The sequence below is a fragment of the Sturnus vulgaris genome, chromosome 4 (assembly GCF_052056855.1).
Source record: "Sturnus vulgaris isolate bStuVul1 chromosome 4, bStuVul1.hap1, whole genome shotgun sequence".
NCBI classification, from domain to species: Eukaryota; Metazoa; Chordata; class Aves; order Passeriformes; family Sturnidae; genus Sturnus; species Sturnus vulgaris.
Window position 1 is genome coordinate 73,948,187 of NC_142246.1, and position 25,585 is coordinate 73,973,771.

General features: G+C 45.0%; 2 protein-coding genes and 1 long non-coding RNA gene across 6 annotated transcripts in view; 1 reads left to right on the forward strand and 2 right to left on the reverse strand.

The window, feature by feature from the left end:
* Positions 1–7,795: 7,795 nt before the first annotated feature.
* Positions 7,796–11,905, reverse strand: COX18 (cytochrome c oxidase assembly factor COX18). Its single transcript, XM_088164347.1, has 6 exons — positions 11,639–11,905; positions 10,444–10,544; positions 10,081–10,244; positions 9,218–9,330; positions 8,786–8,896; positions 7,796–8,106 (listed from the first exon to the last, which is right to left on the reverse strand). Exons 1-6 carry the CDS (start codon positions 11,903–11,905, stop codon positions 7,924–7,926), a joined length of 939 nt encoding a protein of 312 aa, XP_088020473.1. The 3' UTR covers positions 7,796–7,923.
* Positions 11,906–11,953: 48 nt separating this feature from the next.
* LOC148224113 (uncharacterized) lies at positions 11,954–13,704 on the forward strand. The gene is made up of 3 exons (XR_015803498.1): positions 11,954–12,263; positions 12,372–12,461; positions 13,073–13,704. It is a non-coding gene; the product is annotated as an uncharacterized LOC148224113 (long non-coding RNA).
* Positions 13,705–14,076: 372 nt separating this feature from the next.
* ANKRD17 (ankyrin repeat domain 17) overlaps positions 14,077–25,585 on the reverse strand; it is a 68,206-nt gene continuing 56,697 nt past the window's right edge. For 3 of the 4 annotated variants that reach the window (XM_088164349.1, XM_088164348.1, XM_014884916.2), the window contains exons 21-34: positions 25,121–25,296; positions 24,773–24,935; positions 23,941–24,036; positions 23,649–23,765; positions 23,003–23,174; positions 22,318–22,765; positions 22,077–22,232; positions 21,716–21,865; positions 19,751–21,402; positions 18,558–18,755; positions 17,712–17,960; positions 15,872–16,047; positions 15,605–15,769; positions 14,077–14,678 (exon numbers count right to left, since the gene is read on the reverse strand). In XM_088164349.1, coding sequence (XP_088020475.1) covers positions 14,619–14,678; positions 15,605–15,769; positions 15,872–16,047; positions 17,712–17,960; positions 18,558–18,755; positions 19,751–21,402; positions 21,716–21,865; positions 22,077–22,232; positions 22,318–22,765; positions 23,003–23,174; positions 23,649–23,765; positions 23,941–24,036; positions 24,773–24,935; positions 25,121–25,296 — 3,978 coding nt within the window. In that variant the 3' untranslated portion in view covers positions 14,077–14,618. Of the gene's footprint in view, positions 14,679–15,604; positions 15,770–15,871; positions 16,048–16,198; positions 16,307–17,711; positions 17,961–18,557; positions 18,756–19,750; positions 21,403–21,715; positions 21,866–22,076; positions 22,233–22,317; positions 22,766–23,002; positions 23,175–23,648; positions 23,766–23,940; positions 24,037–24,772; positions 24,936–25,120; positions 25,297–25,585 lie in introns of all 4 variants that reach the window. The other variant, XM_088164351.1, reaches the window with a different exon arrangement.

Genomic DNA, 25,585 nt, shown 5'->3' on the forward strand with positions numbered 1-25,585 from the left:
TAGCCAAATCTTACCTCTGTCTACCTGAAAACCTAATGTGCTGGGGTTTGGGATAGCCTTCATTAATAGGGAGATGGGGGCATCAATGGCAATTAACCCACACTGCCTGTCTCTACCTTTACATGATGCTGTATCCAGATTCTTAAAGCAATTTTACTCTTTGGAAATCAAGAGGATCCATGCAAATATTTAATACTCCAAAGAGGAGAAAAAATTGGTGCTGTGCTTTTTCAACTTGCCAAGTTAAAGCAATGTTATTGAGGACTCTCTTACATAAATGTTCTTCGACCTCTGAATGAACCAACAGGTCTTAAAAACTGCATTAGCCAAAGCAAATTCCCACAGCAAATGAAACATTTAGCCAAGAGTGCACTGGACTTTTGTACGAGCAGCACGAAGAAAACTCCAAATGGCAAGTTAGTGTTTCCTGTTTGGGTCTAAATGAGCCCAATAAGCTCGTGGTGAGCAGCTGCCAGCATGCAGACAGTAAAACTACACCACGCTGATTCCTCCCAGGAGCTGAAGCTAAAGCTGATGGGAGCACTTTAAGACAAGAACGCAATACTTGAAGGTCAGATTGCTGCCAAACAACCTACTGCTCCTCAAGGAAGGCAGAGAGCATCAGGAAAGCCATCCTAGAACCCCAACCAGGATCTCACTCCTACAGCATAATCAAGAGCTCATGCAGTCCATAACCCTCTGAACATGCATTACCCCGTGCACTGAGGCACAGCTGCCAGGAATGGAACTGTGGCCACTGAACAGTGCACTGTGACAGACACACAGGCATGAAGAAAAATGCTCCAACACCTTCAACTCTGCAATTTAAGTACTCAGCTCTGCAAAACAAGCTTTTAGCAAGTTTTGGCAAATAAATGTACATCCTTAAGTCATATATCCTCTTTGTACCTGGATACAGACATACATGTAGTCTTGAAATAAAAAAGTATAATTCTATAAAAAACAACCTGTACATGCTTATTAAAGAACAACCTTGCAGTCATCCAGATGCACTGATCCAGGGTGAGCGTTACATGTCTCAGGAGGTGAATTCATGTCACATATAACACTAATGAGGTTCCCTGAGTCAATTCCTTAGAGCAAAAATGTCTTCTGCTCTCACAAAAACAGCTCTTAGGAGTCAGGTCCTGCTGTTTCCAGGGCTCAGTGAACTCCTATGACATGCAATAGAAAACCCTGCCTTCTGGCTGTCCTCAGGCTGTGAAGGAGCACAAAACCCACAAATAAAACCTGCATTTCCCAATTCCTTAATCAGTTTTGTTCATACTTCCTTACACAAAGCTTTTATGGCATGAGAACCAACCATTTTGGGTGGTATATCCTTGGGTTTAAAAAGACACTCAGCATTCCAACATGAAATTTTAGTAATAAAAGACAACAGAGGCTGCAAGCTTGGAACAGTAATTAGGCTTGCTCCCAAAAAAAAGCAAGAAATCTACATAAGCTGTGGGAGCTTAATCAGTGATAAACTTTAGAAAGAGCTCACACAGTTGACCTCTCAGAGTTTTTCTTTTGCAATCTGAAGGATGTTCTAAACTTGGAGAGACCTATGATGAGGAGCAGTTTATTTGCTCAGCTTCTTTCCATAAACCAGAAATATTTAGATGGCAGCAGTCCGAAAGGATCCTACCACGCATGCTAGAAGGCTTAGCAATAACCAGTTCATTATGGACAGAAACAAGTGTTTGTTGCTAAATCATTTCAGTATTTTTGGCAGTCATTTTACAGATAAAGAAGGAGATGTGTTCCTTGTCCGAGTATGCATCCAAATCCTGGCATAAGCAAAGGGATAAAAAAAGAAACAAACCTTGTATCATTCTACTCGCAGGAGGAAGAAAATGCAGAAAAGAATGAAATCTTTATTCCACTGAGATTGGTCACAGAATTCCTGCTGGCAGCAGCAGACTGAGAGAGATTTCAGAGACTTTCTGAAAGGATGAATTTAGATGGATTCACTCAAACGAAGCATAAAAATCAACACACTTGGCCAAAATTTGGAAAAATTTTGGCTCACAGCAAGTCCAAGTGATGCTCATCCAAAGAACAACGAGGAGAGACAGAAACCAACCCAAATCCAGATGCTGACAACACAGGAACACGACAGCTCCACAGCTCAGCCCTGAACCACAATCTGTGTTTTGCATTATTTAACAGCGTTAAGAACATCCTCTCACCTCACAGAACCTGGGGGAGAAATATTATAAAAGGCTAAAGCACCAACCAGATTTCATTTGGCCAGAATAATGGAGTTACTTTTCTCTATATTTACTATTTCCTATCTTTTGGATCTTTAGAACCTGTTTAGTAGTCAAGGCCTCACTTCTGCAGTTCAGCACCTCCCAGATTTCAGTCTGATTTCCTACCAACATCTTCAATCCACACTTTGCACTGCCACAGGAGCAAACAGCTTGTGACAGCAAGTGACATGCTCTAGACTCATGCCCAAGCCAGAGTATTCTTATTTTGGATGCCATCCTTGGGGAGCTGGCAGCACTGGAAAAGCATAAACACCACACACGGTCTGTCAGCTACACTCTGCTCCACTTTGACAGGCTCATGTCAACATCAGCACGCTGCAGCAGTGGGAAATACTGGGAAGTAACTAAAACATAGCACTGGGAACTGCAGTCACCTGCAGCAGCAGCTGTCAGTGTACAGATATGCAGCATTAAAGCAGTTTAAAGCAGCACTGCTCCTTTCAACTTTTACAATTAGTTCACCCTTAATAATCTGCATGTGAAGGGGAAAAGGTCATCATACATGTTTTTACAAATTGCTGTCATGTGTATAGTCAGCCTCTGGGGACTTATTGTTGAAATCATGACTCTAAATATCTCCAAACAAAGCTTATCTCTCAGCCTTCCAGGAAGAGCATTCAGAGTGGAAAAATGCAAGACCAGCAAAGCTTTTATTAGCAAATTAATCTGAGCTTGTTTACTTTGTAAAATGCAACTGAATTATTAGTTGCACTCTGGAGCAAGCTCTTAGGCAGCAATGAAATAAAAACCATGAACTGCACAGCAATTACAGAGGACTCTTGGCAAATGGCCCCACTTGGGAATCAACGGACCCAGTTCCAGTCCCTCCACATTGCCCTTCTGACAAAGCTGCACCTTCTCCACTTACTTAAGTTAATAAGGACCTACTGCTCAACTGTAACTCTGGCAATGCATTAAAGAAATTCCTAAAAATAAGAAACAGAAATATTTCCAAACAGCTGAGTGAGTATCAAGTACCTCTTTACAGACCCTTTAAAAAAATATCTTGTTTCATTATGTGGCCAGCTGGACCTTAAAAAAGTGCACAAAGAACTTGAGTTCTAAACTAAATCTAAACTAAAATCCCTTTAGTTTTACCCACAAGGTTTAGGCTACATTGATAAGAAACCTCCAAAGAGTTGCTGTCTGCCAATTTGCAAAGCAGAAATAACGTGTCTAGAGAGTAATGCCATTATTTATATTTTATTAGATACATTTCTAAGCAACTGATTTCCCCCAGTAGAAGAATTTGTGATTTATTTTCTAGACAGAAAGGGCTCACAAGGTCAGGAATTCATCCAGGAGAACGTGTTCTCTGCCTGCAGCAGCTCCCACTAAGGTATGTTTGATAAACCTCTGTCAGCAGGACAGAAGTCAGTTTTTTGTTCAAACTCAGGTGCTGAAAGAAAATCATTGCACTTTAGTGCTCTGGTACCTCCACTAGACCTCCCAAATCAAATCCAGCCTTTGAAAACTTCCAGGAAATCCGTATTTTAAATGTTATCCTGTCAGAAAAAGTTCACAGTTCACCATTTTCCTAAACACATTCCCAAAGTGAAAAACACACACAAGGACAAAGGGGAATACATCACAGCCCTCAAATAGGAAGGAGGACTAAAGCCAAGCAGATGATCAAACCCTTCTCAAGTTTTAAGTATTTCAAAACTTACCATGTCCCTGCCTGAAAATTCCTGGCCCATCTCAGGTCATCTTAAAACATAAGACTGGAAAAGCACTTCTTGGCTTGCTTTACTTGGCTGCAAGAGCACATTTTAACTACAATCCAAAGACCTTCTTGCCCTCTTGCACTTCCAAGGAGCAATCATTCACCACGGGTTTGCCTTCGACCCGCTCTGGAACAAGTGCACATCACTGACCAACAGTTCCCCAGAAAACACAAAACATTCTCAGGCCCCAACTCCTGAATCCACAAGGCCTTTTTCCTCAGGAGTGGATGATGCTGAAGGCTGGCATTTGTTTCCAATTAACATTCTTCCCTTACAGCCTGTGTGGTAGCCATTGACATTCCAAGTGGCTTTTCAACCTCTCTGTCGCCTCCATTTCACACATTTGAGCCTTGGACTCCAAAGCCACAATCAGTGCTTGTGACAGCATCCCAAATTCTGAGCTGCTCTCGGCCACAAGTACCAAAACCACCTTTCTACTGTCCAAGTGTGAATACAGGAGCGTGATTTCCCTGCAGGAATGCAGGGTACTTGGCACAGGGAAATGCTTTCCCTCTCTCTCTCCAGGCCTGAAAAGGCCAGGTAATATTAAGCCTCAGAGCATACAGCACAATACCCTTTATTTTCATGAGGGATTTGAATATCAGGGATTCTGGGAGCTCCAAGATTTCCTCCAGAAGCCCAGTCTCCCTACAGATAAGGCAGTGGTGGTCTTTTCTTTTCCTCTTTCAAACAAAAGTAGGGGATTATATTAAGTAAAAGAGGCAAAAAAAAGTTATTTACCATTACTCTAATTGCAAGGTTGAGGCAATCAAATTATGAAAAGGCTCCTTGGCAAATGAATCCACAAAGCTCAATTCCTCAAATAAAGGAACATATGGATGTGTGCACTCACCTTAATGATGAACCTAATTTACACAGGCCTCTTTAAATATCCAAAACCTAAGCCTGTAACACCACAGTTGTGTGCAGCAAAAATGGATCAAAATCATCAAGGTGCCACTGGTATAAAGCACCAATCCCTTATTCTGAATTTGTGATCCCTGAAACTCAGAAAATAGAGCAAAACTCCTCACTCAGGAAAGCAGCCGTTGCTGTTGTTTTTAGCACTGTGCTGAGCTTCAAAGGAATGAAGAACACCTTACCATCAGAAATCAGTCAGAATAATTAAATACAGGTAGGTTAATAATATCAAGTGAAAAAAGGAGTCCTGCTGCCAGCTGGCCACATGTCTGCACAAACAGAGGGCTTTGCAAAGACAACCGGGGATTGTTCTGACACCTGCCCGCTTCCCTTCGGCATCCTCAGCCACAAAGAGGGAGCAGCAAGTGAGTTCTTGGCATTATTTTGAAGCTCAGCAGTGTTGAACACCGGGTTACTTCAAAGGGGCATGGCAGCGAGGTGGAAAAGAAGTGTACACTGTAAAGGACAGCCTGATTAAGTTCTGAAACAGCATCCAGACGAAAGACAGAGGAGGAAAAATGTTTCAGTCCAACGCTTGCCTGCCTGTCCTGGATTTCAGAACCTGGCAGCCCCGCGGCTGACAGGAGCTGCAGCACCCCCGTGTGTGCAGCAGCGCACTCTGCAGCACTTCCACACTTTTCCTCCCTTCCAGAAACCCTGGAACCGTGCCAAAAATGACAGTCCGGGAAAAAAATTCTTGCACTTCAAGGAATCCACCCAAGTAACTGAGCTTTGGATGAAGAGTTTGGATTCCCCATTAAAACTACCCCAAAGAACAACCAGGTGGACTGGCAAGGTGTCCAATTCTCTGGCAGACAGCAGCATCCCCTCCAGCACCCTGTAAAAGGTGTTAGATCATACTGACCTCTCATTCCTGAATGGGACAGGGGCCATCTCACCTCGCCTACAGTATTTCAGGCTAATAATCGGAGGGAAGCTAGGAAGGAAACCGCCCCCCTTTCTAAAACCACAATTCTTTTATCGTTATTGGGTTTTGCTCATTTACTTACAATTTCTTTGTTTTCAGCCAAGCCAGAACAGGAAGCAAACAGGAGAGGCAGAGACACAGTTAAGCCAAACACAGCTATAGATCACATTACTTAAATAATAAAGTGTCATTCACAAAGAGTATTATATAGGCTTTTAAAAGACACTTCAGTCAGGTTTCTCAGAGAACACCACAACAGGTTTTTTCTGATTTCTTCTCCAGAAACCTCCCTCAGCCCTTCCACACTCAAGGACTTACTTGACCTGACAGACATCATTATATGTGTCTTTGCTCCATCTTTGTCTCATCAACATGCACTGACAACAAAGTAATTACATTACCATAAAAAGGCAAACAGTAAAGCTCTGACCCTCTTTCCCAGAAACTCTGAGACACGGATTTTAGGCCAGACAATGTATTTGAACAGAGTCATCACTGTGGCTGAGAACAGAGGTAAGCTTTGGGTAAACAAAGACGTTTTCCAGGGCACAGCCACCAAAGGTAACAAGCATCACAGCCCCGTTCTTGAAGTTCACAGTGCATCTTCAAGACAGAGAATGAAACGTATTATCCAGCGAGTATTTCAGCACTTCTACGTTCTGCTACAACAGAACCCATTCAGAGAACTTGTACTTGCCTGACTTCAGTTCCTTAAGCTTAGGCTCCCTCCTAAGTACATGCAGTATTCCAAAAACCCTCTTCCAGACCTAGAACAATGCCATGAGAAATCCACCACCAAAGTACGCTCACTGGCGGAACCTTATTCTCTTTGAACTCGCACTGGCAGGTCTTGGGTGTAAAATAAACATAAATGCAGAACTCGAAATCTAACAAAGCCAGCTTCCTGCATTGAACATAGGGGGTCCTGAGAGAGTTGTGAAGCATTTTTTGCAGTGATCAGTTTCACGGCCCTCTTTATGCTTCCCAAGAAATTTCATGTTATTTTTTTACTACACACAAGACATAGCTGTTGTCAGTCTGCCCTGCTCCCAGGCTGGGGACTTGAGCCCCTCTCAGGTGAGACTGCTGAGGAAGCAGAGGTGACTTCCCTCAGCACTGCATGGAGCACCAGCTCCCTCTACCAGCAGCCTCCCAGAGAAAAATGTCACTTCCCTTTGCAGTCTTTTTCCAACACCTTCAGATGAGGCAAAATGACAGTATTCATTCAGAGAAATCCGTAAGACCCTTTGAATTATCTAAAACATTATCCTACCTGTAATTCAGACTTGGAAAGGGCTTTATCACATACCTTCTGATCTCCTTACCTGTGGATTTTGAATTGTTAGACACCATTAGATGAGATGCTTCTGGCTGCTTTACCTTGGGTTTCACACCTGTTTTGAGGAGTTTTTTTGTGTAAGAATATCTTGGAAGCATCCAGATATAACACTATCACTGCTGTTCTGAGACTCCTAACAGTGAAAACAGTCAAAGTCATCAGCAAAACATCCCCACAGGTAAAGTGCAGGGTTACTAGTACAATGACATCTACACTTTTTCTTCTAAACTGCCGATTTTAGTCAGAAAGCGTATCTCAGCCCTACCTGTAAAGTTCCACTAGATTATCACAACTCAAATAAATACTTCCAAGTCTGCATTAAAAATCCTGCTTCTGAATTTCTGTTAGTTTACATCACAGTAGTAGCTTGGAATCTTTGAAAAAGGTAAAGTAAGTAACTAATTCCTGATCATTTTAAGGAAAAAAACCCCAAACCTCTTCACCTTTAGGCTTGAGAGTAAAGAAGAGGCACTGTGTATGAGTCACAGTTCTATTCAACACTCACCTGCCTAGTTCCTATGATTATTCAGGAGACAAACCTGGATTTCTGGACTATGGCAACTGCAAAACGACCACCGTTGAAACAAAGCTTCCCAGTAAAGACACAGTTTTGCTGACCAATCGTTCCATATGGCCAGCCAGTGTTTTATTTGCAAAATAAATATACAGCAAGTAAGTACATCTCACTAAAACAGACTACTTCAATCCTGAGACAGCTCTCCCTGGAGCTCAGTGGTGCTGTTTCCTAAAGCTGTATCTGGTGGCCAAGGCAGCCACGATGTCCCTGTAAGGAGTATCCGAGTCGGATTTGGTCCTCGGGATGCAGCAGAGGCGGCGGAAGGCGGGGGAGCGCAGCAGGAGGTTGTGGCACAGTCCCACCAGGCTCGAGGACAGCCAGTACAGCGCCATGGACTGCAACAAGACAAGCACAGGTCAGCTCCCTGCAGGCAAGGAACACACCAGCCCCAGGCAACTCCTCCCCAACCACAGCTGCGGGTTACTCCCAGGAACTGATAAAAATAACTCACCTAAAACACTCCTCCTCTCATCTGCAATATAATGGCTTCCATGTGACATGGAACTGTCTGTCTCTGAACTCTTCTGGGGAAAAGTGCCATCTACACTGAGGCTTGACAGTTCTTAAATTAATTCATATTAAGCTTGCTTCAACTCCTGTATTTGAAACTATGATTGAGCCAAACAACCAGACACTTTGTTTTTGCTAAGAATACTGCGAAGTAGAAAACCTGGTAAAAATGAGAAGTGTTTGAAGAAAGAAAATTTCCTAATTCAAGAACTACCCTGGTTTCCTGTTAACAAACATTTGCCTATGTGTCGTTACATAAACCTTTCCTCTCCTTTTTCAGACTACATGAAAGACATGAACTCCTTTCAAGTTTGCAAAGTCTTCCTCCTTGAGCAAAAATATTTCAAAGGCAACAAGATATAAACATACACATGGACAGAACATCTGACTTTTTTTAAGCACGCAGCAGTAGAAATAGGAAACACTTGAGGCCTTCGGGCTGCCCGTGAAACTCCAGAACAGAGCAGCCACAGGTGATGTCCCAGAGGTCACCCTGGTACTCACGGAGGGCACTGTGGCAGCAATAGGGATCATCACCACGGACACCGCACGGAAAAAGTGCGTAACAAGCTTCTGGAACCGGGAAAGTGGCACTTTCCTTTGGGAAGCAAAGATCTGAAAGGGAAGAAACTCACAGTTACAAACAAGCTCTTCTTGCAACGGCCATACTGAAGATTAACACTCAGAAATCTCATCAGAGCAGCCTTCTAGAAGAAACTGTAGTCAAGACTAAATATTACTGAAGCTCAAGCAGATCTGAGACTTGTCATATCCGACCTGGAGGTCTCTGAACAAAGACACCTGCACGTTAAAACACACAGAGCAAACAGACTGTGTTTCACTTCTGCCAGTGCATTCGAAGCAGTGATAATCTGCAGCCACCTTTATGTGTTTGCCCTTTGCAGTCACTGCTGCTGGTTTATTCCACCAACGTACCTCCACCACCAGCAAATTCACCAGCCCCAGGGCAACTGGCAAAATCCACGTGGAATCAGGCGCCGTCAGGTCTGTAAACCACAGTGCTCCTCCTGAGGCAAACTGTTCTTGTACTAAAGGAAAAATTTGAAGAAAACACAGAATTCGGTATAATTTGCTGTCTCAAGTGAGCCAGAACTTGAGTTAAATCACAGAGCCAAGTTTCTGGGCATGTTTTATCCACATGATAAGTATGATTAAAGCAGAAATCCTTGGCTTAACACTCTGGTACCAATATAAATAAGAGAAGTGAGAGATACAAGCTGAGACCCAGCTTAGCTCGTGACAGCCAAGGACAGGTAAATCTGTGATAAAATCTCAAATATTTTACAAGTCAATGAGAAAAATAAAAATGCAGTAACCTACAAAGTTTATTTCCTGGTTTTGAAAAAAATATGTTTTTCCTAGTAACTGTATAACTAGCTACATTTTTGCATAAAAAATAAACTATAAGCTCTTGTCTAAAAAATCAGTATATAATTTTTTTTTAATATAAAAGACCCTCACATATTCACCTCTTCTACAGCATTTCACAAGGAAGGAAAAAAATACCAATTAATAGTGAGTGTGCTGTGGCATGTGTAACAGCACTTGCTAAAGAGGATTATTAGACTACAAAACTCGTTTCAAATTCTATTCATCACCAATTATTTCTATGAATGAATTAATTAAAGCTCAAACTGTATGAGGTTTAAAACCTTAGCAGCTGACTGTTTTTGATACCGGCCTGTGCACCAAGCTCAGGACATTGCAGTCGTTAAGTGACCAGGTGTCTGTGACAGCACTAAGTGACCAGCAGGTGACAGGGAGAGAGGATGCAGCACCTGCCGGGCCCAGGGCGCCGACGCTGCAGTTGCGCAGAGCCAGGGACACGCAGACCCACATGGGGACCTGCACCCACAGCAGCACGGTGGCCTTGAAGGGGTGGCAGTTGTCCCGGACGTACAGCTCCGTGACAATCCTCCGCATGTTCTTGGCGAAGTGGAACCTTTTCGGAAAGGAAAACAAGAGCTCAGAGCTTTGCAATGGGTAACGCCCAAAAGGCAACAGGAGAAATAAATGAATCGTAGGCAGAGAAAGAAAACCTAAGCTGTAGGCAATGGCAGAATCTTGCTGTAAAAGCGTTTTCCTTCCTGCCACACCTCATTCTGGATGGGTTCAGGAAGCGTGGACAATCCCCCTCGTACCTGGCCACCTTTTCAGACCACCCCAGCTGCTTTCCACGCACTGAAACTTCATAGCGAAGGCGCTGGGCAAGTTCTTTAATCTCAGGCTGCAGGTTTTCCAGCTAGCTAAAGAAAAGGAGAACGGTTTGGGCACAGTGGCAGGTGACAATTGCTCCTTCTCTTCACCTCTGTTATTAGTTATCTCTGGTAATTCAACACCTGAACGAGTTTTAAACGTATTAATTATCACTGGAACATCTGTACAAGGATTAAACATACACACTGCCACCACGTAATTTAATACCTCTATGGCTATTACACATATTAATGAGCCTTCTATGATTTAATTCCAGCACAGTCATCAAACATGGTAATCATCACTGCAATTTAACACCTGTACAGGTAGTAAACACATGTGAGGGACAAGGCACCTTGTTCAGTATCAGTAAATACCTTTCATCTTTAAACAAAGTAACCACGTGGAGGTAACAGTGACAAATAATTACAGTAACAATCAAAGATAACCTCTTACTAGTGCATGAAATGAAGACAGAATTTTACTCTTTTTAGATTTTATACTTATAAAGAAGAAAATTATTTCTATCATAGCTGAAATCAGGGCAATTCTTGAGCATCTTTCTGCCAGCATTCAGAGCTTGTAATCAGCTATACCACTTAAAAATACCCAGCTTTAATGCCACCTCAATGAAAAAAACAAATAAATTACAATAATAAAACATAATAATAACACACAAACATAAATACTTAAGAAAACGTATACAATAGAATGCATTATTTACAATATACTGTATGTTACATATAAATATATTGCTATATACGATATAAATATTTAAATTATAGCTACGTAAATTTTTAAAAGTAATAAAAAAGAGTAATAAAATAAAGAGTAATAAAATAAAGGCCATGAGGGCACAACACGGCAGTGAACAAAGTCACTCCCCACAGCATGAGGCCCTTTGACGCGAGAGCGCATGATGCTCACTTTAGCAACTTAAAAAAGCAAAAAATGTAACGAAATACCTTTAAAAAGCCCCCAAACCCGCTGCAGTAGAAGAACTGTGATGTTGATGCCGCGGCCCCCTCAGCCCCTCCACAGCGCTCCCCTCAGAGCCGCTCCCGTCCCTCAGGGTCCCCTCAGCCGCAGCGTTCCCCTCAGAGCCGCTCCCGCCCCTCAGGGTCCCCTCAGCGCTCGCACCTTGGCCAGGAGCCGGCCCTGGTGCGCGGCCAGCGGCAGGGTGACGGCGGTGCGCAGCACGGCGGCCCCGCCGGCGATGGCGGCCCAGCACGGCAGCCCGGTGGCCTCCTGCAGCGCCGCCAGCCCGCCCTCAGCCCAGTGCACGGGCGCGGACCGCGCAGCCCATTCGTACCAGCCCTCAGGGCCGCCGAGGCCGCCCGGCCCCGCTCCCGCTGCCGCCGCCAGGGCCGGCGGGGCCCGCGCGCCCGCACGCGCCAGCCGCCACATGCCGGCGGCGCCCTCCTCCTCTGCGGCGCATGCGCGGGCCACGCGCCACAGCAAAGCGCCGCCCCACCGCCGTCATGGCGGCTGAGGGCAGGGGAGCGCCTCGCTCCGAGCCCGGCGCTGTACCGTAACCGGACTGGGATGGAGCCTGGAACAGCCCCGACGGCCTCCTGCCGAGGGCAAGGGACACTTCCCCTCACGTCACAGAACGCGCGGAGTTGCAAAGGAACCACGAGGATCAGGGAGTCCAACAGCCGGCACTGCACAGGATCACACCAAACCCTGTGTGAAGGGGCGAGGTCTTGATCGAAAATGGCTTTGAGCCCTGTCAGCGTGGGGCCAGTGCCTCACCCCTCTTCCAGTAAATATTTCTTCCCAATAGTTAGTCTAAATTTCCCTTGTTTCCATTTGTACCCATTACTTCTTGTCCTAGCACTAGAGTTCCTAACAGAGTCCCTCTTACTCCTAGGCCACTTGAGATGCCTCAAGGCTGCTATGAAGAACCTGATGCCTGGAGAGGCTACCTGGAACAGAGGCTGCACAGTGTTAAAGGAATAAGGTAGGGATTTATTAAAAAGCCTTCAAATGATTCACCTTGGGCAGTGCAAGAGCCTGGCCATGGTTTCACCAAAGATGGACTGACTCTCAGTCTGGAGTTCTCACACTTTTTTAAAAGTGTTTGCCCAATTGCAGCTCCAGGTTCTGCAGTCCCATCTCTCCTCAGTTCTGTGTTATTTACACTTTCTGGGCCTGAAGCTGCAGCAGTGTCCTTGGTTCTGGGGCTGGAAAAGGATTGTTGTGTCTAACTAAGCTGTGAGGAGAACTTGCTAACATTTTATATGAAGTTCAGAGTTACATACTAATGCAGTACAGAATCTGGAAAATAAGAAAGCCAAAACTTAAGGCATCAACCCCCACAACCTTGTCTTGTCCAGGCTGAACAGGCCCAGCTCTCTGCCTGAAAATTATATTCAAGAGTAATTAATCATTCACAAGCTTCCACATGGCTATGTTCTCCTGCCCAGCCAGGTTCTGAACTGTGTCTCCTTAGCCCTTCTGTGGCAAGGAGAGGTCAAAATACCCCTTAGACCACACACACTCTGCACCATGTTCTCTTCCTCTCCATCTTTGCCCTAACCCTGGTTCTGTTTCCTCTTCCCAAATAAACAGCACCTGCCTGCTCCCAGAAGAGTACATTCCTTAGTTTACTGGGCAAATAAAAAGCATTACATTGTGGAGGGGAAAACAAAAAGTATCTGGGACTAAAAATGGTCCCATTCTCCCCAAACAGGATCTCCCGTGCCCAGCCTACAGCCATAGTGGTGGCATCAGGCCCGTTGCTGCCTCAGGCATGGATTAAACTGTCAGGTCAACAGAAGACTCTGGAATTCATGGTTGTAATACATACTGAGCACTGTTTTTCAGTGGGATTAATAATTAATAACCCTAGACAGCACTAAAGCCTGCAGCAAATGATTGCAGCAGAGGAAAAGGGCACTCACCCCCACCACGATAATGTGTGAGATGGAGTTTCAAACCATTTTCTGAGCACTTCCTCACTTTGGGATCCGTTTTGCTACCACCAGATCTTCACAGGATATATTTCAGGAGATCAGACAGCTGGAAAAAGGAACTTGCTTTTATTCAGAGCAGCACCTAAGGCCAGGCATATGGCCATGGGTATGCAAAAGGTTTGTGGACACCTCAAATATCACAACAGTTAAAAGGCAGTCGTTTCTGTGGGCAGCTGAGGTGTCTTCTTGGTTTTCCGAGGAGGAACCACAATAAAACCAAATAAATCAGAGTTGTAGATGTCCTTTAAATGCTCTGTAAGGGAACTGTACAGGGATCCTGACTGAATCTGTGTCACTGCTCTCCCAGCCTGGCCTCACAGAACCTACCCTCCTCCATCTCCTGCTACTGCTGTCCACAGGTGACAGCTCCTGACCATGTATACACCAACTGCCACTGGGACTCTTCCAAATAAACCTTCACGGGCCTTATTCTGGGACAGACCTGCCTTTGGAGCCTTCAGCACGGAAGCTCTCCTCAAATGTCAAGCAGACAATGTATGTATTCTCAAAAAAATCCAACACACGTTTGGAAAACACCCTCTGGTAGTGCCTGGGGTGTTTTTCTTTTTATAGCTTACTTAAATTACACAAGTAGAAAAGTTATGCTTATTAATAGTTTAATGTATGAAGGAAACATCCAGATTTCTGAATATGAAGGTACATATCTCACATTAATTTAAGTCTACATAAAGTAGAGCCTCTATAACTGACATATTGAAATTTACTTTCTGCTTAGCCATTTGTTATGTAAACAATTGTACATTTATTTGCCATTCTAAAACTTCAGGATCAAGTTTACATAATTTTGCTAAATTTCTGTGTTTGCTCAGAAGCAGTTTACAGTACTAAAACCAACCAGCCAAAGAACAGCTTCAACAGAAAGTTATGTCAAAAAAAAAAAAAAAAAAAAAAAGAAGAGGAAAGGAAAGAAGAAAGTCTAACTAAGTTGAAACATATGATGGTGGGGAATGGGCGGTCACAATGTTCACAGAAAAAGGTCAGTTAGTAAGTTCTTCTGCAAAAAGCCTACACACTTCAGTCAAGCACATCAGTAGAATGATCTGGGAGCACATAAACTGTTTCTGCCAATTGTGGTTTCCTCTGCAAAAGAAGGAATCTCAAGGCCAGCACGTTGATCCCACTCAGCCCAGTTGGTTCATATGCACACTGTTCATGTGAGGTGTCCAAGTTCCAGTCCACACCTGCAAGAGAGACCTGTGTTACCACCGTGCTTTGGGCTGCTCCAAGCAGGGCTCAGCTCCCAGGGACACCACAGGGCTCACAGTCCTTCCTCTCCAGGACAATTAACAGGGCTCTGGCTCTGCAGCACATGATTTGCAAGCCCAGTTCCCCAATCCCTCCAGCTCCCACAGCAAGGAACTTGCTCTCCTCTTGACCTTAAGTTCAGACAAACAACAACTTGATTTCTGCCACCTTAATGTCCCCTAACACCTTGAGCTCCGGGGAATCCCAAGTCCAAGTAAGTAAAGCTTTCTTTGGGTGACAAGGTTTCCTCATTAAACCAGAAATGACCTCGCAGAGATGAGAAGCCACGTCAGAGCAACACCTGAACTGTGGCCAAACCCTCTCTCCCTCACACCTATGGCCCACCAGAGCTGAGAGCTCCCCACAGCCTGAATCATGTCCAAGCAAATTAAGCCCAGAAACTTCTTTATTTAGTAACAGTATAACAGGGATCACTGTCTAATTAAACATAAGCACAGGATATAATCTAGCTAGAGCCACTGATGTTCCATTATAGTATTAGTTCCTGAGCACGAACAAGAGGTTTAGGGGAATTAATCCCTCTGCCTAAATTATATTTAGAGGACAAGCCAGGCAAGATCAGAGCAGCAAAGAGCAACTTAGTCCCTTCCTAAAGAGCTGCTTTACACCCTTCCTCTATGTGCTCCTAACACAGTCACAACATCCAAAACTGCACAGCCCAGCAGAAGCCCTGTTGCTGTGTTCCCTTCTTGGGAAGGGAAAGCTTAACCAACAGCACATAAATTGGCTTTTCCCATGAAATTTCGCCCCGAGATTTTTTGTCCCAAATGCATAACTGCACAGATAGGAATCATGGCACATTTTGAGTAAAATACACAGTGCAAAAAAATTAAACACTTACTGTCTGAGGCCCATTGTTTTCTGTGGAATTTGAAACCATCTTTATCAGCGAGTTCCAAGATGGGTCAGCAGCATGAGGCCCGTTAAAGATGGGGCCTCCAGTACCATCTGTGATGGGGGCTACAGGAGGAATTATGGCGTTCCCATACACAGAAAAAGGCATTCCCTGAGGGGAAGGAAAAGCAACAGTCAGGATGCTTTCATGAAGGCACAGACAGAAAGACAGGAGGGGATTCACGCTGTGTATGAGGGCCAAGGAGGTGATTACCCCAACTTTTGGGAAGTCCATGTATCCTGCAGGGACGGGCTGATGGAATGTACCGGAAGGCGTCACGATTCCCGTGCTGTCTCTGTCCATGGCTTGGTGTGAGAACACGCCCGGATCAGACATGGGCCTGTGGATCATGTGGCTCCCCATCCCGCTGTGACACCAGTCCACTTTATCTGCAGCACAGACACAGAGTCACCCCCAGCAGCCTCACTGCCCGACGCCCAGCCTCCACACCTGCACTAGAGCTCAGGAGCACACGGGAGGGACAACACCAGCAATGGCACCTGCAGCCCCCTGAGCCACTGCCAGGAGTCTGGGAGTTACCTGCAACCAGAGTGCTGCCCCTGCAACTTCCCTCCATCTCAGCAGCAAAGCTGGAATTTGGGCTAACTCTCCCTCCTCCAAAAACCTCAATTCCTCGTGCCTTTGGTGCTGTAGAAAGGGTATGTACACTATGAAGAATATTTGCTCTACTTCACTACCATTCTTCCATTAACTATTTAATATTCTAAGGGACACAGAAGTATCTGAGCAAACCAAGACCAGAAAATGACCAGCTGCAGACATGTGCTCGTGTCTTAACTCTGTGAATTCATCAGAGGCAGCTTGGTATTGGTGCTACAGCTCAAATCCCAGACATCCAAAAATCCAGTTTTCAAAACAGAACTTCAGAAAAGTATATTTGGAGAAAGAGTACAGAAACATTTCTGAGAGACCCTAATACTCAGGAAGAAAAGAGCCAATCCCATTGCGAACTGAAAATCAAAATGTTGAAGTAATTGACCAAAGCAGAAAGCAAGCAGCATCCAAAAAGCCAGGACAGGCACAAAGAGCAACTTTTACAGCCACACAAAGGTAAATAAATAGTGAACTCCTAAAGCTTTATCTAGGAAAACACCACTAGTGAAGTAAAAAAAGGTTTGTATTTGGGGAAAAATTCCAGCACAGTCAGTCAATTAAAACGTTCAGCTGTCTGGACTCAGTCAAGGAGCAGAACAGATTGCTCTGAGAGGTGGAGCAGTTCCAATCTTCACAGCTTTTCCAGAGCATACTGGATAAAGCCTTGAGCAATACAGGAAGAACTCATGGCAAACCTCATTTTGTGCAGAAGGCTGACAGGACATCCAGAGGCCCAATCCAACACAGTCTCAATATTTATATCACCCCATCCCAAGCAAAAAAAAAAAAAAAAAAACCAACAAAAAAACCAAAAAACCTAAAGAAATTAAAAATCAACTCCCCATAAAAAACCCCAATCAATATGAAAAAAACACTAACTGAAATTGTTAATAAATTCTGAAATACTAAGTTCTATGTGACTCCAGGAGAGCCAAGAGCCTTGTGCTAGTACAAAGCAAATGGCTGAAAAAAACAAAGGAAACTCAAATGTGAAATATTATCACTTTAAAAAAGCACCATCTTCAGCACAAGAAGTTCTACCTTAGCAACAAATTAAATACTAACTCCTACTGTACAAATAATCTCTTTATCAATAAAAAACTCCAGACAATTATCTTCTGACACCTCAATTTCCCCTCTTCCTAAATTCAATGACCTTCGCTGTGTTCACCCCTGGAAACCCTGTTTTTATTTTTCCTGCTCTTACTTGGACTACCAAATGTTCACAGCTAGGATGTTTAAGAACCCCTGAGGGTTTCAGAAACCTGGTTAAAACAATGAAGTGGATAGGAAGGCTAAGAAAAGTCTTGCTCCAAATCCTTTGGAAAGAACACTTCTGTGTTTTCAGGCACTCACTCCTGCATCCTCCTATGCTGAAGACAAGTTTGGCAAGCACAATGGTGTGATCAGTTCAAGTGCATCTATGAACAACACATACCTTGACTGCCACCTATACCTTCGAAGGACCAGATCCCACTGTGTCCCACTGGGGCAGCCAAGTTGCTCCCAATAACAGAAGGAGTAGACGTTCCAGTTTGTCTAATACGTGCAGACCGTTCAGTGCCAATAGGAACAGGAACTTTTCTGTCCTGAGAAACGTTACTGGGTTTTTCTGATCCCAAGGACACTGCTGAAGGGGTGGGAGAGGGTGCTCGGACTCCAGAGGACACGGACTGAGCAGGAGATTCTGCAAGGAGAGCAACAGGAGCACTCAGTGAGGGCAGCCAGATCCCACAAACTCATCCTTCCACGTCCAACAACTGAACACAGGGAGCTGGTTAATGCCAGATTCATCGACCTCAGGATAATTTTATTTCCAGATCAGAGATATTCACCACTGATTTAATCCCTTATAGAAAATGCTTATCACACCCTGGCAGCTCAGCCACTGGAGGACACACACCACAAAACATTAACTAAGCATTACTGTCTATCAGCAACGGCAGATTTGAGGACTATACCCTAAATCAGAGCTGAACTAAGTCCACATAAACCCATGGTTTTGTTGGGTTTGTTTTTTCTTCTTCTTTTTGATTTGTTCCCTGAGGGGCTTTTTGGTCATTATTTTTGCCAATAAAACAAACTAACTCGTTTCCCAAATAAGCCATCACTCAACAGCTCATTTGTTTTCTGTCCAAAAAATTCCTAACTGCAGGGGCCACAGGCAGAGGAAGGTACCACAACATGCCCTAAGGACTTTCTCCTGAAATTCCTTAGGCAGCTCTGCGAGGCCATTTTATTTACACAGCAGCTTCTCAGCAGCTTCCTGCTGACCAGAACTCACCATTTGATGCTGATGAACATGGAGGCAATAAACTAAGAGGGGAGAAATGCTGTCTGTTAAAGTTAGCAGCTGCAGGCGCTGCGCCCAGCGGCGTGCCGGGCGCGTACATCTGCCCTCCCGACAGGTTCGAGGCAAAGGTCCCCAGGTGTGTAGAAGAAGGTGTTACAGAAGCATAGGGAGAATCCATACTGACAATACCTACGAGAGAAAATGGGCACAAGTGACTCCCAGAACTCCAACACTCCATCGAGAGGTCGCTCGTATCATGAAGTAAAAAGGAAATCTTTTAGCCAATCCATCTATGGGGGCGTGTGTTACAATTCTCCAAAGGAAACTGGAGTACTAAGCTTCACACTCTGCAAGTCTATTCAGTAGGTGGCAGTTGTGCTGTCTACCTAAATCCAGTATGATTCTTATTTCATTAATATCAAATGTCACCAATGAGCCAAGATATTCAAAAGACAAGAATTACTGCTCCCTTCATGTCCTCTTCAATGAATAAAGGGAAAAATAGAATCTTAGGGATCTAAGACTTAGGCGTTTAGAAATCTTAGGGGCATACAGTGCCACAGTCAAAATGCTGACTAGTACATCAAGATGAAAAAATTCACCACCATCATATTCACAAAATAGGAAAAAAAGTGCATTTGTATCTCTCAATCAGTTAACACCTCAGTGGTAATACAAAAAGAGGCAGAGATGGTCCAAACCAGCTATGTACTTTCTGGAAGCTACATAACAGCTTTTGTGGCAGCCCCTTGGCCTCCATTTTGGGCAGCAAGCTCAACATCTCACTAAAAAATTCAGGCAGTCAAGGAAATTCCGTTTTTTGGATCAATTTTAGTAATTAAGAAAACACACCTCTTGTAATTTACAAGTTCATATCAAACCACCACCTTTTTTACTATTCTAACCTTTAGAAGATGCCGCATATTTTTTTGCAGCCTCTGCACAAGGTATCACAAACTACAACAGTCACTGCCTGGCAGGGAAGGGAGGTGGAAACGAGTGTTTTATTATCTCAGCAACTGGAGACGAACAGACTGGAATGGCAAAGACCCTATTTTATCAAGCCCATCAGCTGCCAAACAGTTACTAGATTTGCCAGGGCACTTAAAGCGAACTCAACTTGGCCTAAAAAACACAGAAATCAACTGTGTTATTATGGTATGAGACACAAGGCAGAGAATTACCTGAGGGACTTGGAGCTGGCCTCTGTAACGGTGGCCTAAAACCTGGGGCTTTGGAAGTATCAGACTGATGTAACGGATCTGAATTTGGCAAAAACGAGGACTTTGCTGATAGCATGGATTCTGGTGCTGTCTGAGAGGAAACGACGGAGCCACCCCAGAAGGCATGAGCAGACGTGGGGCTGTTCTCAAACAACGTACTAAAGGGCCCGAAAGGCAGAGTAGCACTGAAGTTGTTCCCCATGGGCTTGCTCGCCGGGTGGGCTGGATTCTGAGAAGCACTTTGTGTACTTAAGGTAGAAGGAAGCTGCACTGAAGAAGGAACGCTGTGGGGCCTTTTGATGTGGTTAACGTTGAGGACTGCGACAGAGGAGCTTTGCGCAGGGGCTGCATTCTTGGGGACGCTGCCGGTTCCGTGGACAGGCGGTCTGATGGCTGGGGTTTCCATCTTGGCTGCGGGCTGAGCAGACCCCATGGACGTCTGGGGCACGGGGTAGGTCATGGGAGCAGTGCTCGCACCTACCGCGGGAGCCGATGAGCTCGGCGCTGCTAAATTTGGAGGCACGACCATGCGAGGATCTGGTGCAGGAACCTGAGGTTGCTGGAGAGGGGGCCTGGCCTCGGGCAGAGGAGCTCCCGGGGGCTGCTGATGAGCAGGATGCACAGAGGAGCTGCTGGTCCCAGGATTGGGCTGCCTGCTGCTGGTCGAGCCGCCCGCATCCACGGCGGGCGGGCTGCCCGCTTCCGGCTCAGACGGAGGCGCACCTTTATTGGGAGAGGCTGCGGCGCAGTCGGGAGGGCTGCTCCTGGAGACGCCCGCCGGCTGCGCGGGAGGAGAGGGGGACGAGGGGGAGGACGCGGGGTAGTGTTCTTTGGCAGTAGGAGTCGGATACGTGGTGTTGGTGGGCGCTGTGCTCGTGTTGCTCGCCGTGGTCGTCACGGTGGTGGTGGTGGCATTGGATGTCTTCACCACCGTGACGAAGAGCTGCCTCCTGACCGAAGGGGAGCTCGGGTTGTTGCCGCTCGCTGAAGATCCAGGCACGGTGGAGGCCACTGAAGTCGTCGTCGCCGTGGGACTCGTGGTCAGAGAGCTTGCTGCATTCACCTGAGAACCGCCGCTGTTCTGGCTGTTGTGGCGAGGCACCATGTGAGGTTTCGGCGAGTTGGTCGCTCTGGCGGGGCTCAGCGGCCTGACGGGAAACGGGCCCCACGTGGACTGAGCCGGCGGGAAGGTGCCTCCGAAGTGCGTCATGGGCAGCCGGGGCGGACGGATCTGCTGGAACGTCTGAGCGGCGAGGAGCGCGTGTGCAAACTGCGGAGGAGGATACGCCAGAGGAAGAGAAACTTGGAAACCGGGCCGCACGTTGTTCACGGGGTTCTTAATGCTTTTGTGAGTGGATGCTGAGGAGATGGCAGGCACGGTGAGCGCAGAGGCCGTCTGAGATGTCGACGAAGCAGCTACGGTGGTCACCTTGATGCCCACCAGAGAACTGTTAGCAGCTGTAGTGGTGGCAGGTGTCGAGGACCCTATTTTGGAATTTACAGTTGAACTTTTCAAACGGTTCTTTGGAATAAGTTCATCGATTTCCTTATCTGGATCCTTAATCAGGGCATTGATCAACTGTGTGGCCTGTCTGGTGGATTCTGTGCCACCCCTACAAAAAGGAAGGACAGGGAAAGTGCATCTAAAGCATTTACACACACTATAGCCAAAGACCTCCCACACACAACCCAGTCCATCATCACCCTAACACAAACATAGAACCCCAACATTTATGTTTCACCTTCTCTCACAAGCTGACTTTTGTACCTGCTGGTGCTTGTACTCTGTTTCCCCACCCCATTCCTCTCCCCTGCTGTCAAGGGATCTTCCAAGAACCAGATGAAGCCTTTAATTTCCCTATGCAGACAAACACTCTACAAGGAGAGAATACCCACAGGATGGAGCCAATGCAGAATCTTGCTCACCTTATTGTGATGATTCGGTCTCCAGTTTTATCCTTCTGCTTGTCAATGTCTATATGTGCTCCCGTGCACTCCCGGATCGCGTTGATGTTACATCCTCCTCTGCCAATAACTCTGGAAATCACAGTTGATGGGACAGAAACCTTCTTGGATCTGTGTAAGAAAGAACAATATTAAGTAGGAAGCACTTCCACGGCAAGAAGCTGTGGGCAGGCTGGTCAAAAGAATAGTGTATTTTCTGATTAAACCTATGCAGCAGCAACTTGGTGAGGTCTCAAACCCACTAAGAAGATCATTCAGTAACTCCAAGGAAGGCTGCACAAAGGACAGCATCAAAGGGAATTACGGGAATTATTTTGCTTACCTTCTCACAACTTCCTTCCACCCTTCTTCCCTTTTCTGACCACGTTTAGGACTAGCAATGGTTAGCTTTCCGTTTGGAGAAGAAAGGGGAGAAGGAGCGGATTTTGTGCAAGTAGACAAGGAATTACTCGTCACTTCATTAATAACTTCAGACAACCTGCAAAAGGAATTAAATGCTGTCACTATGTGGAATAAAAAGAAAGGATGACTTGCATTTTGCATGCATGGTCACAGGAACTTACTTGATGGATGACTTGCCAGGGACTGCTTTCCTCTCATCCTTTGGACAAGTGACGAGCACCGACGGTTGCTTTTTGTTGCTCTGTGTGTTAGTGACAGCTGTAGAGGAATGATTGTCACTTTTGTGGCTGCTGTTACTGTTGCTGCTCTCATCGCTGCAGCTGGAGATCCTCATGTTGTCACTGTCACCACTCTCACTAGTGCTACTGCTCTTGGACTCCCCATTCACCTTCTCAGGCTGGCTATAGGAAATTGGAAGCTGATCATCAAATATAATCTGGACATTATCAGAGGCTACTTTGTTTTTCCTGTTTTTCCTCTTGGAGCTCGTTGTGGTGATGGTGTTATTCCTCTTCCCATGAGAGCCTGCTAACGTTGTCCAGGTTGCAGATATACCTATGGTGGTGGTGGTGGTAGCACTGGGAGGCTCCATTGGGACCTCGGGATCATCTGATACAAGAGTAAAGAAAAAGCAGGAGTAATTTAGGTGGTTTGAGGAAACCTGAAACCTGAGTATTCTGCCTTCTGAATCACACCTGTCCTATCAAACAACTTTAGGACTAACTTTTTTACAAAGCTCCAAGAAACACAAAACCCCCGACTATGAGACATCCATAAATGTATTACAGATGTCATACCGGCTCATACCAAATTTCATTCTTTTCTTGAAATAATTGCAGTAATCACCTTCAGCTTTTAACTTCTCCTTCTCCTGAGCAGCTTGAAGTTCAAAATTCTCTTTATTTTTTGCTTCTATTTCTTCTAGTTTTCTCCTTTGTTCTTCTTTTTTCTTCCTTCTTTTCTCTTTTCTCTTCTCTCTTTTGGCAGCCAGAGCCAGTCTCCTGCTTTCTTCCCTTAGCTACAAGTCAAGCAAATGGAACAGCATTATAGGATGTCCCCTGCATTTCAAGAAATCCAAATGCTTTTTATTTCCTTGGACTTTTCTGCTATTTCTCCTACAGCACCATGGTTTTTAGTAAATTAGTTTATTTTTTTAATATTTAGGACACAAAATAGGGTTTAGACCTAAGATCAATAGAAGTACGACTATAAAATGCCACACTCATTTTTTTGACAGATCACATTCAGAAATCCTTCTTTCGGTACAGAGGAAATAGTTATATTGGCATTTCCTGATCCAATGTCTCTGAAAAATACCAAAGTTCAAAGATTACCTGAACAACAAGATGCTCAGCTCTAGGCACTCCAATTATGGTGATTACACACACTCTTAGACCCCAATAACTACTTTTACCGACCTGATCATCTTGAAGGAACATGAAATTGGAATTTTAAGGGAGAAATATTCCCAGCTGCAACTCTTTCCACTTGCCTTCTCCAAGTCCAGTTCCTCGAGCAGAATGCTTGCATTTTTGTTGGCTTCTGCAGCCTGTCTGTCTTTGGCTTGAACGATTGACTCCATGCACAGGTGGCACTTCTTCAGCATCTCCTGAAATGACAAAGTACATCGAGTACAAAGTGCCACGTGTTCTCATTTCTTGCTGCTTTTCCTCACAAATTCCCATGGGACTTGTGCTCTGGCTAAAGAGAATTCGTATCACTTGTCTCTGAAGCAGAGACACAAGACTGCTCCTTGTCAAGCATTTCCTTCCCTCCCACCTTACCTTATCAGTAATGGTTGCTATGTATCTCATGCACTCCGAGTCAGACGGGAACTGGTTTACCTCTTTCACCAGGTAACGCACCACTTTCACATGACCCTGCAAAACAAAATTCAACAACAACACTTTCCATGAGAGCAGCTGCCTCTGCCTTACTGAGAAACACTTCTGTCCTAGCACCCCTTGCAAAATATTTATTTGCAGCTCCTCAACACATGAAGCTCTCAACAATTTTTTGAGATCTTTCTCACCTTCTGAACTAGTGAGGCACATTTCTGACACCAGAGAAGGCAAGTCATTACCTCTTGTCAGGTTGCCCTTACTCCAGAAGTACTTGCACAAACTTCTGCCTTGTGGGGGCAGTTTTTAGACACCCATCTATAACAGCTTAACAGCTACAGGTTTCTACAGTCATCTGCAATGTTTCCAGTACTGCAACACTTCAACTACACTCCCCAACAAAAATCATCTTAGACTCCCATCAGGCTAAACTGCACTTTTTTGACCCAAGTCCTCATCCTCTCTTGCAGAAGGAAACAATCCTATTTCCCCCCCAGCTGCATCACACAGAAACACACTGCTATTTTCACCCATCACACACACCAGAACCAGCCTCTCACTACACTGCCTATAAAATAAACTGCAATTAGAATTGAACAGAGACATTAACACGGGTGACACACATATCTATTTCTGAAGATTCAATAGCAAGTATTCAAATTAACTGACATATTATTAAATATGTAGTTTCTGTCAGTATGTTCTAACTCTAACTGCTATGTAAGGATGAGCAAGACAACCCTAGCTAAGAGCCAAGCTGAATTTCACATTCTACCTTTCGGAAGGCTGCCATGAGAGGAGTTATTTTCCTGTTGTCAGCTGCATCCACGTCAGCTCCAGCCTGGACCAGCAGCTGGACAACATCGAGATGCCCACCATTTGCTGCCAGCCACAGAGGAGTATTCCCCTTCTTGTTCCGCACATCGATGTGAGCTCCCCTGCAACACCAAACACAATCCATCAAAACCCTGCCTTTAGGCAAAAGGAAGCACTCTGACCCCAAGAAGAACTTCATTTGGGTACTTTAACCCTCCACTGGCTATTTGGAAATATCTTCATAGATTGGGAAAATCAAGTCTAAGTACGTATTTTTCTTTAAGCTGCTCGCTTGCAAACACCGTACCTGCTAATGAGGAGCTCGCAGAACTTGTAGTGCCCCTTGTCTGCTGCAATGGTTAAAGCTGTGTCTCTGGATGAAGGAACTGGGGGAGCATTGACATCTGCACCTTTGTCCAGCAGGACCCTGCCCACCTCTGCGTACCCCCCAGAAGCTGCTTCCATTAACGGTGTGAGACCAGTCTGGGACAACAAGCAGCAGAAAGAAGCATTAGTGGGGGTGTGAGTGGCTCACCTGACACTGTATTTATGGAACTTACAAACACGATGGATTACTACCTGTATGCTTGTAACAACTTGAAGATTTACCAATACTTTTTTGAAGAAACATTTTTTATGAGCTTTGTAACCACCAAAATCTTAGCCTTTAAATGCAGCCATTTTTTTTTTTCTATATAATATCTGCTTCAGTTCAGTTAACTGGACTAGAGAACTGAACTGGAGAAGCTGACTTGCACAGAGTCAAGAAAAT

Excerpts from the sequence above, each read along its gene's own strand:
- COX18 (XM_088164347.1), bottom strand. The coding sequence starts at position 11,905 with ATGTGGCGGCTGGCGCGTGCGGGCGCGCGGGCCCCGCCGGCCCTGGCG. Across the intron at positions 10,545-11,638 it reads AGGGCCGGCTCCTGGCCAAG|CTGGAAAACCTGCAGCCTGA; the intron begins GTGCGAGCGCTG and ends TTCTTTAGCTAG. Across the intron at positions 10,245-10,443 it reads TGGTCTGAAAAGGTGGCCAG|GTTCCACTTCGCCAAGAACA; the intron begins GTACGAGGGGGA and ends CTTTCCGAAAAG.